The 15,692-nt window shown below is 38.5% G+C and overlaps 1 protein-coding gene across 4 annotated transcripts in view; it reads left to right on the top strand.

The window, feature by feature from the left end:
* Positions 1–15,459, top strand: part of HMGCLL1 (3-hydroxy-3-methylglutaryl-CoA lyase like 1) — an 82,445-nt gene extending 66,986 nt beyond the window's left edge. For 3 of the 4 annotated variants that reach the window (XM_065631582.1, XM_065631579.1, XM_065631581.1), the window contains 2 exons: positions 10,163–10,288; positions 14,566–15,459. In XM_065631582.1, the coding sequence (XP_065487654.1) occupies positions 10,163–10,288; positions 14,566–14,679 (240 nt within the window). In that variant the 3' untranslated portion in view covers positions 14,680–15,459. The remainder of the gene's footprint in view (positions 1–10,162; positions 10,289–14,565) is intronic. The other variant, XM_065631580.1, reaches the window with a different exon arrangement.
* Positions 15,460–15,692: the final 233 nt, after the last annotated feature.

Below are 15,692 nucleotides of genomic sequence, written 5' to 3'. Positions count from 1 at the left end.
AGAAAATTACTACTATGAGCATATACTTTGTATTTTAAGTAAGAAGAACATATTGTGCATATTAATATAAAATGCAAAAGATACCGTGGATTATGGAAGAACTAAACTATAATTCAAAATTCTGCGCATTCTTGCAGTACATTTTGGATTAATCTGAACAACTGAAACAATGCATAAAAATAACACTTTTATGCACTTGGTGAAAGTTAAAGTGATATCCCAGTTCTAAATAGCAAATTATATCATTATAAAACATGTGCCCTGTTGGAAATGTGTGACTTCCTTTAGAAAATTCCAAGTGTCTTCATTTGCAAAGTAAGCCTCAGGAATTAACAGAGCTGTTGCACATTTTTTTTTCTTCCCCCCAAAAAGGATTAAAAGCTTAACAGCTGTTAAAAAGGTAAAAACAGACTTTTGTTTTCTGATACAATCAGATCCTTTTCCTTCTGCCCACTTGTTAATAAATTCTGATATTTCATTGTTATTAAGACCTACAAGAGGAGTCAAATCTATGAAGTCCAGCTGCAGGTTAGAACTACTACTGCTACTACTGCTGATACAGTCTTGAAATCCATGCCCTTGTTCAAGCAAGCTCCCAATGAATAATGATTTCTATAATGTAAGAATTAGGCCAATCCACTTTTGTACAGTGGAGGAGTTTCAAGAGATCTGGGCCTGTATAAAATACTGGACTTTTCTAAAAAGTTAAACTGTGCTGCTAGGGCTTTAAATCTGGGTGTTGCATAGGGTGATAGAAAGTGCAGCAAACTCTGATTGAAAAGTGGAGGGGCAAAGAAGTAGTTAGGTAGGTGGTAGGTTTCTCAGGGATGTGCACAGAACGCACCACCATCGTGGTGTTTCTGAAGTAGCTGAAAACTTAAGCTTCAGCAGGATCTTCTGTTTAGCTGGTGCCATGTGTTTGTGAATAACAGTGCAGTTTGGGTCTCAAATGAGAAAAAGCCATAAGCAGGAGTTTAGTGGTTCACTGCCTGGGTGTCCCACATCACCCAATAGTTAGGACACTTATTTAGAATGAAGGTGAAGGAAAAAAACAAGCTCTGGTTAGGGTAGCATTACTGCTAGTCTATTGGGTATGTTTGTGTTTGGATGCGTGTGGGTTTTTTCTTTTGCTCTGCTGCTGAGTCTCCTCCATTTCTAAGTCAGCTAAATCTTCCTGGGATGCTTATTGAGAGGAAAAAAAAAATTACTCTAGCCTAGCTTGATTGCTATTAAATTGGTGAAATGGGAAAGAAGATGTTATAGTAGCTACAACAATAACCTGAGCAACTTTCTGGAAAGCATAGGTACTGACATCAGAGGAAAAGCCTTGGAAGTATAAAAGTAGTCATCTACTTTAAATTGTATTTTGCAATTTTTCTAGCAGATCATTTAATACATCATTACTGCCATCAGGTTTGGGATAGTAGCCAAAACCTTCAGCAGATGTTCTTGTATGTGGCAGACAAGGGAGACTTGGATTGAAGGATATTAGCCAACTGCTGCCTCACTCTGTGTATCACCACATCCAGGAGAAGCAATTGTAGGTCTAGTTTTCAAGGTGCGAGTGGGAGCAATACTAAAAGTCACTAATATCTGAAAAGGTCTTTTCACTCTAAATGTGGAAGCTCATTATTCAGTTGAGATGGGAATCACTGAGTGAAGCTGAATTAGTTATGGTAGAAAATGTCCTTGTTCTAGAACTAGCAGACATCAATCTTAGCTACACGGAGGAAGACAGAGAGAAGGCATTCATTTCAGTCCCCTGCAGAACCTGTTAGAATTCCTGATGTCATGATGGGGGTCTCCTCCACCCATGTTAGTCCATTGAGCTTCCCCAGCTTCCACGGCAAGGAGCCAGTGGTGGTTTTCAGGCTTTGAAGACCACAAGTGTTGTATGGGTGATCAGCCCCAGCCAAGGAGCTGATATAATACTTCTGTAGGACTCCACAGCACATCTGGAGATGAGCCCTGGGGACATGCAGGAGGTCCCCATTTTTGCTGTCTGGGTGGCAGGTGGGTGTGATTTCGGAGATAATACAGGGGATGAAAATCAAAACAAAGTGGTTTTTGTGGGTGGGTGATGTTCCTGGCTCTAGGGGAGTCAGGTGCTGCTGTGGGAGGGCTCAGGCTGAATTGAAGCCAGATGGGATTTTCAATGCTGTTACCATGTTGTTCCTTCAGATACCCTGATGCTGACATACCATAATTCTACCATAGAATGAAATAGTTCTGCTCTACTTTCCCAGATTTTTTATAAATGCCATCATTGCTACATATTTATTTTATAAAAACAGATATCTTCTACCACCCACCTATTTTGTTTGCCCATATTGGTACAAGCTAGTGTCCTCTGCCACTTGGTGCATCATGCTGAGAGTGTTGTGTTTATACAAAGTGACGAAAATGAAGACTTCCAGGAATAGTTTTGGCCACTCAGCTTAAACTGCAGAGTGATTCAACAGAAATTGGTCTTACAGTAGCTAGAAAGGTTGGGAGTTGGCAGAAGCTAACCAGGACTGAACAACAAGATCAAAAGAATTTGTAGTTTGTTTATAAAGTATAGATACCAATAAAAGGGATACCTAAGAGAAATGAAGTAGGTTATGTGTTCCATGAATGTCAGAAAAAGTAGTGTTTTCAGATATTGTGATGCTTGGGTCAGATTTGCCGTTTTCATGGATGGATTCACATGTTCCGCGTTTGCCATGGGCACTTCAAATACTAGATCAGTGCCTTTCCCTGATTCTCCATAGTAGCACTCTGTCCTTTTTCAATCTTGTAACTCACAGTGAAGTGCACTCCCTGCAGTCCGCATTTCAAGCATTGGTTTTTACCCACAGTTCCATCCTTCATTCAACTCATTCTCAGCTGACATCCCATAATTCAGCCTTTATGATAATTCAGCCATTTTATTTTAGTGGGTACACCTCTATTCCGCTTATCCTCTGTGAGCCATCCCTTGCAAAGTGAGTGGATTTTGTTTCTTCATGGGACCTCCAGTGCTAGCAGTTCCAAACATGCTTTCTCCAATCCCAGCAAAATTTTCCTCTCCCAGAGCAACCCCCACTCACCCGCATTTTTAGATCAGGTTATTTCACAAGGCGTAGCAAGCAGACAAACCATTAAACCACCGGAGGTTTACTTGAGAGCAGCAACTTCTGCTGAAGAGCATCTGGGGCAATGAGTACTTACTTCAAATCAGCCACAGCTGAATTGGGAAATCTGGCAATGCCCTGGCTTGTTTGGGGACAGAAGGAAGGGCGACTGGGAAGTCACTCAGTGCTGCGATGATCATCGCATCTTCATGGGTTTCGAAAAGACCTTGAAATGTGTCTCCTGCTCCCCCTGCTGGTTTTATGATCCCTAGGAAGGGAGCAACTCAAATTGTGTACAACACCAAACTGGCAAACCCCATATTCAAAAAGGGAGCAAAATATGCCAGCGCAGGCAATACTGATAGTGATTTGTGACCATCTGCTTCCCAGTATTAATTTTGCCATGGCATAGGATTTTGATTAGGACTTTCTAAGCTTTTCAAAATCTCAAAACCAGTCTCTCACTTTTAATGGCATCATCAATTCCCCGTTCTCTGAAGAACTGGTTCCGCACCACAGGTCTCAGCTGCTGGAGCCCACCAGTGAGAGTTTTTCTGTGCAGGTGATACATTCTCAGCCAGAGACACAGATTTTTCAACTCAGTTTCAGAGAAATTGCTTCACAGCTCTTTGTCAAGGTTAAGGGAAGGAACATGGTCAGCTGCTGCTATCTTGACCCTCAGGCATTTTAGCTGTGAGGCTGACCAGTTCCTGACAAGGAGGTGGAACTTTCCTAAGCTTGTAACTAAGTCCAGACCATGTTGTCTCTTAAAATCAGTATTTCTCCTGTGCCAAATCTGAGACTGCAAAGCTACAAGAATGTCTCCAGGAAGCTCACGTTAGAATTATTGAATATTAGCATTAAAAAACCTAATTTTTCTTCCCCAAAACTTGTTTTTGGAAGTGGCCAACCAATTTTTCACAAAAACTTTCCAAAACAATCCAGCCTGAGGCAGAGACGAAGCATGGAAAATGTAAGATCCAGCAGTTAAAGGCTGACAAAGTAATAAACAACTGGAAGTAGGGCCTTGTGATAGAAAGTGTTAGGGAACTTTAACTCTACATGTCATTGCCAGCTTTGCTTATAATAAATGTGTCAGTAGCAATATGAAAAGATGTGTGCAATAAGTTAAAGGAATGCTGTATTAACCTATTTTATGCAGCATGTCTGCCCACAAATTGCTTGCATCTCAGTATGTTTTGGGACAAAAGGATTTTTTAGGGGGGGAGGGGGCTGAATGCATTAATTTTCTAACTAAATGAACTGGGAAATTACAGATTTTAATGTAACAGTGACACCCTGCGGTCAGTAGTGATGGAGTTTACTCTGAAAAGTAATGTTTTCTTTTGTGATGCATTAATCTGTAGCAAGACCACAGATAAAAATAAAGAAATGTAGTTAACTTTCAGGGTTTTCCATGGATGGATGTTTTCCCATTTTATTGCCTTATATGTAGGAATGTATGCTTCTAATTGCTCAAATACTAAAATAATATTTATTTATGTACGCTTGTATTATTGAAACAAAGGGGAATGGCAAGCCTTGATTTTAGCTTGATAACATAACTCACAGAAGGGTCTCTATGGGTGCAGCCACTTTACAAAGTGTTGCTGACATAGTTATTTATGTTTCTATGGTTATTTATATCTCTACAGGAGGAGTTTTCGCTGGTGGCGTAGCAGGTGGTGGTGGGTGGCAGCCTGATGCCAGAGGCCAGGGCCACCCCACAGCAGAGCCAGCCCGCCCTGGCAGGGCTGCAGGACCGAGCAGTTGGCAGCATTAGTCCCGTGCCGCTGTTTGTGTGCACAATCTGACATGATGCACGCATCTCCTCCGTTTGCTTCTTCCTCCCTCCCTCTTCCCTTCCTTAAATAAATGCTGAGGTAATATACTGATATTTTTTCATGTATATGTGCACCTATCTTTGAGGCACTGTGGTACTGAACTTTACAGTGCTGTGGCCCCTAAGCTTTCTGGCACAACAGATTTTTTCCTGTTGGATACCTGTTTTACCCATACCTAGGATCCTCGATATTATAGTTTCAAAATCTCATCTTTTTAAAAAAATTTCAGTTTATGAGAGACCTGGTTTATAGTTTCTGGTGTATACCTCATACATCCCTGGAGTTACTGCTGCTGATCTTGCCATTTTTAAAAAAGGGACAAAGTTAATTTTCCATCAGACAAAGCCAGGTTTAAAGATCAGTAAGGAAGGACACTGACTGTCCCAACAAGAAGTTATGGAGAGGTAGTAAAGCAAACTGAGAAACACAAAGCATTTATTATTCACTGGCAATAATGATTTCCTGTTAAAACTGGCTATTTGACAAAGGTGATGAATTTAATTCCTTGCTCTCTTGTTGGGGAATTAGGAAGTTAGCATGGGACAGGAGCAAAAAATCTTCTGCCTCTCTAGAGAGTAAGCTAAAGCTAGCCAAAGCTAAAGTTTGGAAGGTGTTCAGGAACCAGTGTCAGTGATTATCAAAATTCTGCAAGTGTCAAAAAAGATTGGAGCATTGAAGTTGTCCTGGAATCCAAGCTGTTGTTCACCCCCATGCACATCCAGACGTGAGCAGCTCAGTGAGTGCTCCTCTAGGACATACTCTACAAAATAGCTGCAGTGCAACTTCTCATGAATCTCAGCACAATTTAGTGCCTGTCTGGAAGTGACAACGAGACGGTGGGCTTTTTAAAGATCTTATATTGACAGTGAATGTTTTGCAGGCTCAGATTGTTGAAAGGCTTGAACCTCATTATCTCTTTAAAAAGCCTGACAAATATTAGACATGTGATGAAGGAAGAGGCCTTGTTTTACACATTATGTCAATTTTTAGCTTTTCTTTTAGAGCCCCTTATGCTTTTAATGGCTGCAAAAGCAAAACAGCTTCATAGCTGCTCAAACTTGCAGAGGAGTTATTTATTAGGTGCTATTTCAGACTCTGCGCTTGGACAGGCTGTGCTGTAATATTAACCTCCAAATTAGTTAGTAGTGCTGCGAAGGATGTTTTCCAACATCTGTTTTTAGCACTGTTAGAATGGAGCTTGGAATATGGATTATTTAAGGACTTTTTGAATGGGGCCACACTGGAGATGAACTGCAGATTCTGCACACGAATCAGAAAGCACATTATATTTGCCTGTACTATATGCCAGAGCAGACAGATGCAGCAGAGCCTGCTGCTGAACGAGCAGTATGTTGCAGCTGACATCCAAAGTGTTGTGAAGAGAACTTTAAAGGACAATATCTTAAAGGCAGAGACACCCGCTCATTGCATATTAAGAGCACTGATTTGAAGACATATCAGATTTGGAGGTCAATCAGAGCTGCTATATTATACACACCATGTCAAGACCTTGTCAACAATTGGCTGAATGTTAAAATGGCAAATCCATCCTGATGCAGATACCATTATAGAGACATAAACATGTTTATATACTCTTTCTGGGAATTAATGGTTTAAGTGTCCTGTACTAGGATGAAAGCTGCCACACTGAGGATGTTACCAATGTAAAGCTGTGACTAGACTTTCTCCTTTTTCTGTTTAGCCAGCATAGTTGATGGTTTAAAAGACAGAGCAATTATCCCTGTCTGTCATCTGGAGGTTTCTACTCTCACGGCTTACCCAGCAGAAGACATCGTTTTTTATGCTCTCGCATATATGATAAGACTAAAATGACTGAGCTCACTCCAGTTTCCAGTGGAGGAAGTTTGAATTAACTCAGATGAGGCTGCCTGAGAATACTAGCATGTGCTTAGACAAAGATACGTATTTTATGTTACGTTTATGTTGCTGTGGTATTCCATCCTCCTCTGTGTATTAAGAAACACTTTCAACAAACAATATTAAGCAACATGTACCCCAGTGTTATGAGACTTGCACTGCAAATGCACAATTACGGTGGCATCGCAAGTATTTGTTCAAGCATATCAAGAAATTTATATCCAATGCCTTTAGAAGACACACCCTTTTAAAGCTGGCAGTATATTGTTTCTTTTCTGTTCTTTTTTTTTTTTTCTTTTTCTCACAGCGAGAACCCTGTGAAGCATTCGAGCAGGCTGAGCAATATAGGTGACACCCCACAGGAGGAGGTTCTCCCAGCTTTGAACTGGCAAACTTTTCTGGCAGTTTTCAGGTGCCACTTTAATTGTGACTAAATACAGTCTAGTTACTGTTTTTCCCATTCTTGCATAAGGGTAAGCATTTCATGAGATAATTTACTGGGGTTAGAAAGGGACTGCTTATATGTTAATAAAGCTCTTTCTGATTCTGTTGCTCTTCCTTGGGAGTTTAGCAGCTGTGAAATATCTCAGCACATTATTTGCCTATAGCTTTTATCCCCATGTAAAAGTTACAGACAGTAAGTACATCTAGAAGAATGCTCTAGCGTTATGACATAACCTGACAGCTGGTGGGAGACTCCATGAAGGACACTTTCTTCTTCCTTTTCATCCCTGAAACAATCCTTTCTGATGGAAATCTTAAAGTCAGCCTGAAAGAGCAGGCATGATAGTGGGATGCATGCTTGTATTGTACTAGCACTTCTATATGTTAGTCTCCCTTTTCCCCAGACCTTTACCGTACTAGTCGTCTTTCCACTAAGGGGCCTTAGGTATGTTTCTGCAGGGTCACTTGCAAGCCTGACAGCTGCCACTGTGGAGCTTGAAGGAATGACTTCCAGAGTAAATGAATGAATCCTAGCAGCTAGTGCAAAAAGAGACAGAATTTCTAGTTGAAAGCTATCATAAACACATATCCTCTATGTATTGGACACAGATGTGTTGTATAACACATTTTCTGACCGGTGGGTTACACAAACGAAGTGTGTGACAAGTGGCTGAAATGTGAAACGTACTTTGGTGATTCACTCCATAATTCACAGATTAGCATACTTTAAAGTACAATATCCCTTCTTAGAGAGTCTCATTGTGTGTACATTAAACAGCACTGTCTTGCCTGTCACGGTTGTGCAGCTCAGCTCCTTTGAGGTCTTTATTACAGGCTTTGAGCAGCTACCTAACTCAAGATAATGTTCCCTGCCTGAGAATAGGACCTGAGACAATGCTTCATTGGCTTACTCTTTTATTATTGCCCTCCAGAAATGTTGGTACTTCAAAGAGTCTGTAAGGCCAATGATAAAACTGTTGAAAGCACTGTTAAAACTAGAAGCAAATACAACAAAACATTAGGGAAGTTTATTTCAGAACTAAAAAACCCTGCTGATGGGTATATTTGGAAAGGGGACTTGGCAACTGCAACATGTAGAGCATCATCTTTTGCCTCCCTTGCCAGCCAGTTGTATTTGTGGCTGTGAAGGAGAAGCTCAGGCTCCCAGTCTGACCTACAGGGACAGGAAGGTCCCTCAGGAGACCAACAGAAATCAGATTGTTGTGCAGTCTGGCCTCTAAGCTGATCTTAACTGACGTGCAAATGTGAGTAACAGGCTTGGTTTAAACTCTGAATCTCTTCAGACCCAAAGCCAGATTGTTGAAAACCTATCTCTGCACAGGAACTTCTGTCCTGATTTTGAGCTGTGATTGCACCCTGATTCTGTCTGCCTGAGTTCTAAGCTTCTGGTGTTATGTCTCCCTAAATTAGGCCTAGGGGGAGGAGAACCCTCTAGTGTGCTTAAGGTAGAGAGAAACTGGTGTCTTTGAAGATCTGATGACCTCTCTGCCTAATGTCATTGCCTGCCTCTTATTATCTCTAGAGCCTGGATGCCTCTAAAGACATCTAATCTTCTTCAAGGGGAAGTCTGAAGAGTTTTCTCTAACAAAGGAGACCCAGTGTCCTGGATCACATACGTAACATGTTAAAACAGAAAAAAATGCTTTCCAATTTCAGCTTTATTTTAAAATTTAGTCACAGGAAGAAGAGCATGCAAGAGCTCACTAAACAAGTCAGTGGAACTCACAGGCTTTTTTACTTTCCCTCCCTGACCAATCTGCCAGGGAGGGCTTTATCTCATAGGAAATTTAGTACCTGTGGGGCAGAGCTGGTAACTGGTTTACTATCAGGAGAGAGAAGGAGCTTGGATGTAGTAGGAAGAAAATAAAAATGAGAGAATCATGAATTTATGACAGCTGGCTGGTTTTTTAAGTCTTAATTTAAGTAAGAAAGCTTAACACTGTGCATGAAGTACTCCCTTAAAAATATTCAAAGATTGGAACCTATATCTATGGAGAACATCCATGATATCCAAGTTATTCAGTTATTCCAAGCGTCTTAAAAACTAGGCTTCTGAATGCTGCTGCAGGATTGTGCTAGGGTGTGAAATTTGCTATTTTTTGGGGTCGCATTTTCTTCTAGACTGGTGAATATGATAAACAATGGGTCAGACTCACCAGCATATAGTTCTTTAAGCTTTTATTTCCAGTTGATTTAAACTCAGGAACTCTTTAACAGATCTGCCAAAATGTAACTCTTCCTTACATTGTTGTGTTCAATTTGGGTGAAAGTACATTGTAGTCTTCCTCTAAGACAAGAATTAAAAAATTATTTACGTAGTGGTTTCATGATCTCTAATAAACAAGAAAGAAAATGAGAGAAAATGCTAGGAAGGAACTTCTTTGTGGAAGAATAGCCATTAATACAAAATACATTTTAGAGGGTATATGTCCTAAAATCTTTTGGATGACACATAAATCAGATGCTAATATTAAGACTTCCAACTTGCAGAGACTTATACATATGCTTAACGTTACACATTTGAATAAACATATTGATTGTATTCGTTTGCATGTAAGCCTTTGCAGGAATAGATGCAGGATACTTAAAACCATGTAGAGAGATAAAGAGAGAAAAGGCATAAAACTCTGGCTCTAGAAGAGCAATCATGTTATCTGCCAAAATCACATGTAATGGACTGTTAGTTCTCTGTTACATATCCTGTGTTTAAAAAGTCTTCCCTTATAAAGCCATTATAAGGAATTTCCTCTGAGAAAAACATCCATTTGTGCAGAAAAGTGTATTTTATCCATGGTAACTAATATATATAACCTGCTATTTCTGAATAATTATAAATAATACTCTCTGCTGATGTTGCATTTTTGTATTGTTATCTTCCAGATGGGAGTTGCTGTAGTAGATTCATCAGTTGCAGGACTGGGTGGTTGTCCCTATGCAAAAGGTGCTACTGGAAATGTAGCCACAGAGGATGTGATATACATGCTTAATGGTCTTGGGATCAATACAGTAAGATATTTTTACTTTCTAATTAAGACTTTAAGGAAAACAGAGATATTTTTCTGGAAAACATACAATACATACCTGACAATTACTTGTGCTGTACATTAAAACATTGGGAGCAAATAGTAGTTTTTGCAAACTCAGTGCTTTAACATGAATTATGTTGTCTTTACTAGCAATTTAGAGTAGAACTGGTTTGCATATTTGACAGGAATTTGAATGACCCCCCCTTTCCCTACCTAAAACTATGAGTAGCTCAGTAGCAACTGCTTTGGGTCACAGCTCAGCTTCAGTAACCACAAAAATTTCAGTGCTGTGTACATTGCCCCAGAAGGCTGATCAGCTCTACAGTGGAGAGACTGAGCATACGTCAGCTTTTTTCACAGAGCTTTGGAATTGGTTCATAGTTCTTAATAAGTTTTTCTCAATTTTTCTGGCTCTGAAGTAGAAAAAAATTGTGGTGTTTGGAGCCCAAGCACAGGCCATCGCTATTTCTCAGGTACCCACTTAATATATTTCAAAATTATGCAAAATCTGTTACTGGCTGGCAGGCTTCATGGTCATTTTTATTATTTTATGTTCTTGGAGGAGAGGAGAAAGCAGCTTATCTACACTGAGCTGCACTTTAAAGTACCTTGCCAGTGAGCATCCACACTTCACAAGCACACATTTAGTATCCCTGGCTTGGTTGGCATGTTAATTATTCTGTATTCCTGGGAACCAACTAATGCTGCCCTCTCCGAAAAATGTGCTCTTTTCTCTTCCTGTTGGTCATCATCGTTCTGGAAATGTGGCTTAATGAGTTTGTACTAACTCAAGCAATACAACTTTACCTTTAACTTAGACATAGACTTTGAGAGTCAAGCTCAAAGAAGAACATATAAAGAGCTGCCAAAACCGTAACATGTATTTAAACTACTGCAGAAAGAAATTGAAAAGCCTGATGTCTGGAATACAACTATTTCAGTTACTGGGGAAGTTATTACTTGTCTGTGGGTTGCAGTTCAGCGTGGCACGCATGCTGAAAGAGCTCCTTGACGTGAAAGAGTCATGGAACTTGTTTCTGAATGGTACATCCCCTGAGCACTGTTAATTATTTCAGTACCTTACAGAGTTCACTGTCATGTTTATCTGCTTTCATGTGCTTCTTAGGGAGTTCTGGGTAGATGTCAGACACCTGTTTAGAAAAGGTTTAATCACAAGTGTCCACTGTACAAGTGAACTCTGTTTTGAATTGTTTGTACATGCTTTGGTGTAGCTTTTTGCATGAAGAAGGTATTTAGTCTTTTGAAGCAACACAGTTCTTTGGAATAAGGAGGAGAAATCATGCATTTCACTTTACATTACTGTGCACCTTAGGCTTTTGGTATAGTCTTTCCTTGGGCAAAATACCCACTGACTTTTCAACTGACTTGTAGCAAAAGGAATAAATTAAATAAAAATAGCCTGATCAAATGAAATATACCTTGTTCCAGTCTTCTTGAGAAGGTTTATCAATCTGTTAATGATCTGGTCTCCAAGCAGGAATCTAGCTTTCCTAAAGTTTGATACCAAATCTTGCAGAGATGAAAAACCCACCATCAAACAATTAGTTTTCCTTTTTTTTTAAAAAAAAAAATAGATTATGCAATAGAAAAACACAAGGCTTTGCTTCTTGACCCTTTTCTGACTCATTAAGAAAACAGTAGTTTACTGGATGAGAGACAGAGTCTCAACATTATTACCTTAATAGATGAGCTTTGGTCTTTGCAGTGTTGATTGTTTTTGGTACCATGGCCAATTCTGTAAAATCATTATGGCAAAAATCTATTAATATGGCCCTTTTTGTGTAAAGGCGCAAAATGAAATTATAATTACTAATGCTGTCCATTTGCAAGGACCACTTTCTCATGTTTCTCTCAGCTATGCTTTAAAGCTTTCATTTTGTTGACTGAAGTCATTTAAAGTGTCAGCCAAAGGATGGACAGTATTAAGCACACGTTATTGAGTTCAGATTGACGAGATACATCAAAATAATAATTAATGCTTGTTCTATACTGTTCTTCAGAACATGTAACCAAGAAATGATGCGTGAAATGAATCTCTAGCAGGCTAAATGTGAAATAATGTTCTAGCAGAGCCCATCTGTGAAGAGATTTATTGGTTGTGCCATGGTAGTGGATAGATAATTACGTCATAGATCATTAATGCTTATGAAAGTTTGTAGGGAGGCATGTACTTTCTATAAAAACAGTGTCTATATAGTTCCTATGTAATTACAGTATTAGTATTTGTGCTTATGATGCCTTCGAAGTGCTTGGCAAACAATAAGCCTTTCTGAGAAGCAACTAAGTACTGTTAGCCTCACATTACTGACACCAAAACTGAAGTTCAGAGAAATAATAGACTTCATATTTATAAATGCTGAATGAGAACTGATTAATTGGAGTCAATGGGAGCTAAAGGACTTTGCCTTCTGGCAGAACATTTTCTGACTTAAGGCACTTATCCACATTCATATAGCCTATTGGAGGTACTTGTCTTTGTGTTCCATGGTTTCGTTCCTTTGTGTCAAGGAATAATTCTGGATATATGGAGTGGTTACCAAGTACACTTAAGTACATTTCTGAGTACCTATCTGAAGATGTATTATTTTGACTCAACAACCTTACAAACACCTGTCACTACTCTTTTCCCATCCCCATCTGTGAGTCATGCTTGTGAATGCTGGGTTTTGTGCCCTCATGGTAATCCTCTTTGGTTCACAACACTTACATAAAAAGATAATATAAAAGGCAATATACTTGTATTCCATTCAATTAATGTAAATTGTGAACATATGTTTCTTATCAACATGTATCACAGTATACAGTGTTACAGTGCTGAAAATGTGAATTTTGTATAATCTGAGGGGGTTATTTTGCCATCTCCCATAATCTAGCTACCAAGTATGTCTAAGCGGTATGTTTCACATGTCTTCCTAGTAAAAAAACGCAGGTGCTCTAAGAATTTTTTAGATTTCATTATGTGCAATAGCACCCTACAAACTATGCCTAAGTAATAACCAATAAAGGATAAACAGAATGAGCTGAAATCACCCTTGTTATAACTGTATTAAAATGAGACAGTTATAAAAGGAGGGATTTGAACAATATGTTTAGATGGTTCTATATGCTAGAGCTAATTAGAAACTTTGAAGCATTTTTTAATTTGAATTAAAAATTTTTTATTACATTTACCTGAAGTAATTTCTATTCTCATTAACATTTTTCGCCAGGTCCAAGAATGAAAAAGGCAAAGTTTACGGTAAAACATAGATATTAAGTGCTAGATCCAAGTAAAGGATTAAGCATCTAAATCAGGTCTTGGTCTGAACTTTAGTGCATAAATCCCTAAGTATTATGAAAGCGTATTTTTGGTGGAATACATGCTGTACTCTTTAGTGTCGAGTGACACACTTCTTCCAGTTTTATGTGACTGCTCAGTGTACTGGTAGTTCAAAGTCCCCTTTCACATCCCTTCTACAGGAACTTTACTGGCTTCTAAATTCCAATCTTTGGAGCAAGTACTTATGTCACTTATACGATCTAACTCTAAAACGTTTACCAAGTATGAGTAATCCAGGAGATTAATAATGAATATTTTTTTTCCTCTTTAATCAGTGATCTGATTTCATTTTAGCAATCCAGCAGTACTGATATGCATCTTATTAGTTAAGAAACGGTTGCTCAGGGAACATATTTTAAGCATGGACAGAGCAAGCAGATGCAATTTTTTGCTCAGTCATGCTAGCAATGTAAATTGTAATTTTGCATTGAAAGGAACTTCTTCAAGGAGATTGTATTTATTCAAGAGAATACAGGATCCCATCTTTCACTGAACTCAGTTGCCAATACAAAGGTGTTTCCTCCATTTTCCTGAGCTGCAAATGGGATACTTCTAAGGATGAAGTTCCTTATTGTTGGGTGATAAATAAGTCCAGCACATGTGTAGACACTGTATTTTTCTTCCAACTTATTGCAGTTTTTTATTCCAGATTCTTGAGTTTGAAAGATATTAATGGTGTGTTTGGTCCACTACTGTTAGCATAAGAAATCACTCTCAAAGTGGTAGAGCCTTCCAAACAACTGGAAGCTGTGACTATTGTGTACATCACTGTAACTCTACTGATCTCCATTGCTGACCTATGACATGAATCAGGACCTTTGTTCACAAAAATTAGACCTGGGAGCAAAGAAGCATGGGGTTTCAGCTTTTTCAACATATGCATATATTATTCTTAACATTTTTCATCTCTTTTTTAGGGAGTAAATCTTTATACAGTGATGGAAGCTGGAAACTTCATCTGTACAGCTTTGAACAAGAAAACAAACTCAAAGGTTGCACAAGCTTCCTTCAATACTGCAACTATCAATTAAATGGATTTTTTGCAGCTTAATTACATTTGTCATCTACCTTGACCAAGGACATTTATATCAAGAAAACAAATATAAGAAAACCATTTCAGCAAAGAACCAAAATAAAACCCATACATAACATTTTATTATGGGAAGAGTTATTGTACTGTACTGTCTTGTCAAGAATTGTATGACTTGTAAGTAAGAAATAAATGACTATAGTACAGAACCCTGAGCTTGGTACTTCTATAGATGGGGAAAATGTATAAACACCAAGACATTTTCCCCTGGTTTAGAATGAATTTTAGTGAATACATAGTTAATTTCTAATCAAGATGACTTTTAGAGCAGTACAAACGTTTGCAGTAGTTTATGAGATCTCACACTGTGTGTGACCATTCTATTATGTGTTTTATTTATCTGAATCTTTGCATTTCATTTGTGAAGCCAGTTGTGTTATGAACATGGAGTCAAATCTGAATTCACCATAAGATTTTTTTTGGCAATAGCACTTTTAAATTTTTGTTCTGTTTAACATCTGTTCAAGTATATGGATGACTTTCAGTTGTTCCAAGACTTTGTGGTGAATGCCAGTCTGCCAGATCCTCCAAATCTAATGCAAATTACCTTATTTGTTACATATGTTAAATTTGTTGTAGTTGCTTTTTTTGTCAACTGTATTAAAACCTGATTATATGAAGCAATTAAAAATATACAAGGTTTTCAGCCGTCATTCAGGGTAGTAGTAGTGTAGAAAAGGCTAAATTTTTGTCCAAGGTCTCATCTAACAATTTGATTTTTTACTCCATAGTCTATGAATTGACATTCTCATTTATGTCGTGAATTTTTGAGAATAATAATATTCTGCTTGACTACCTTACATGAAGGATTCCACTTACAGTTTTTCTTTGTGCTCTACTGATAGTGATACTGTACTTTTCAATGTCTTAGTTCATGAAGATGGCAGTGAACCACATTGCAGTTTTTAGGTCAACAATGGACAAATTCAAAGAAGAGCCTTATCCTATTTATAA

Source organism: Caloenas nicobarica, chromosome 3 (assembly GCF_036013445.1).
Source record: "Caloenas nicobarica isolate bCalNic1 chromosome 3, bCalNic1.hap1, whole genome shotgun sequence".
Taxonomy (NCBI): Eukaryota; Metazoa; Chordata; class Aves; order Columbiformes; family Columbidae; genus Caloenas; species Caloenas nicobarica.
This window is presented reverse-complemented; position numbering and strand designations above follow the sequence as displayed.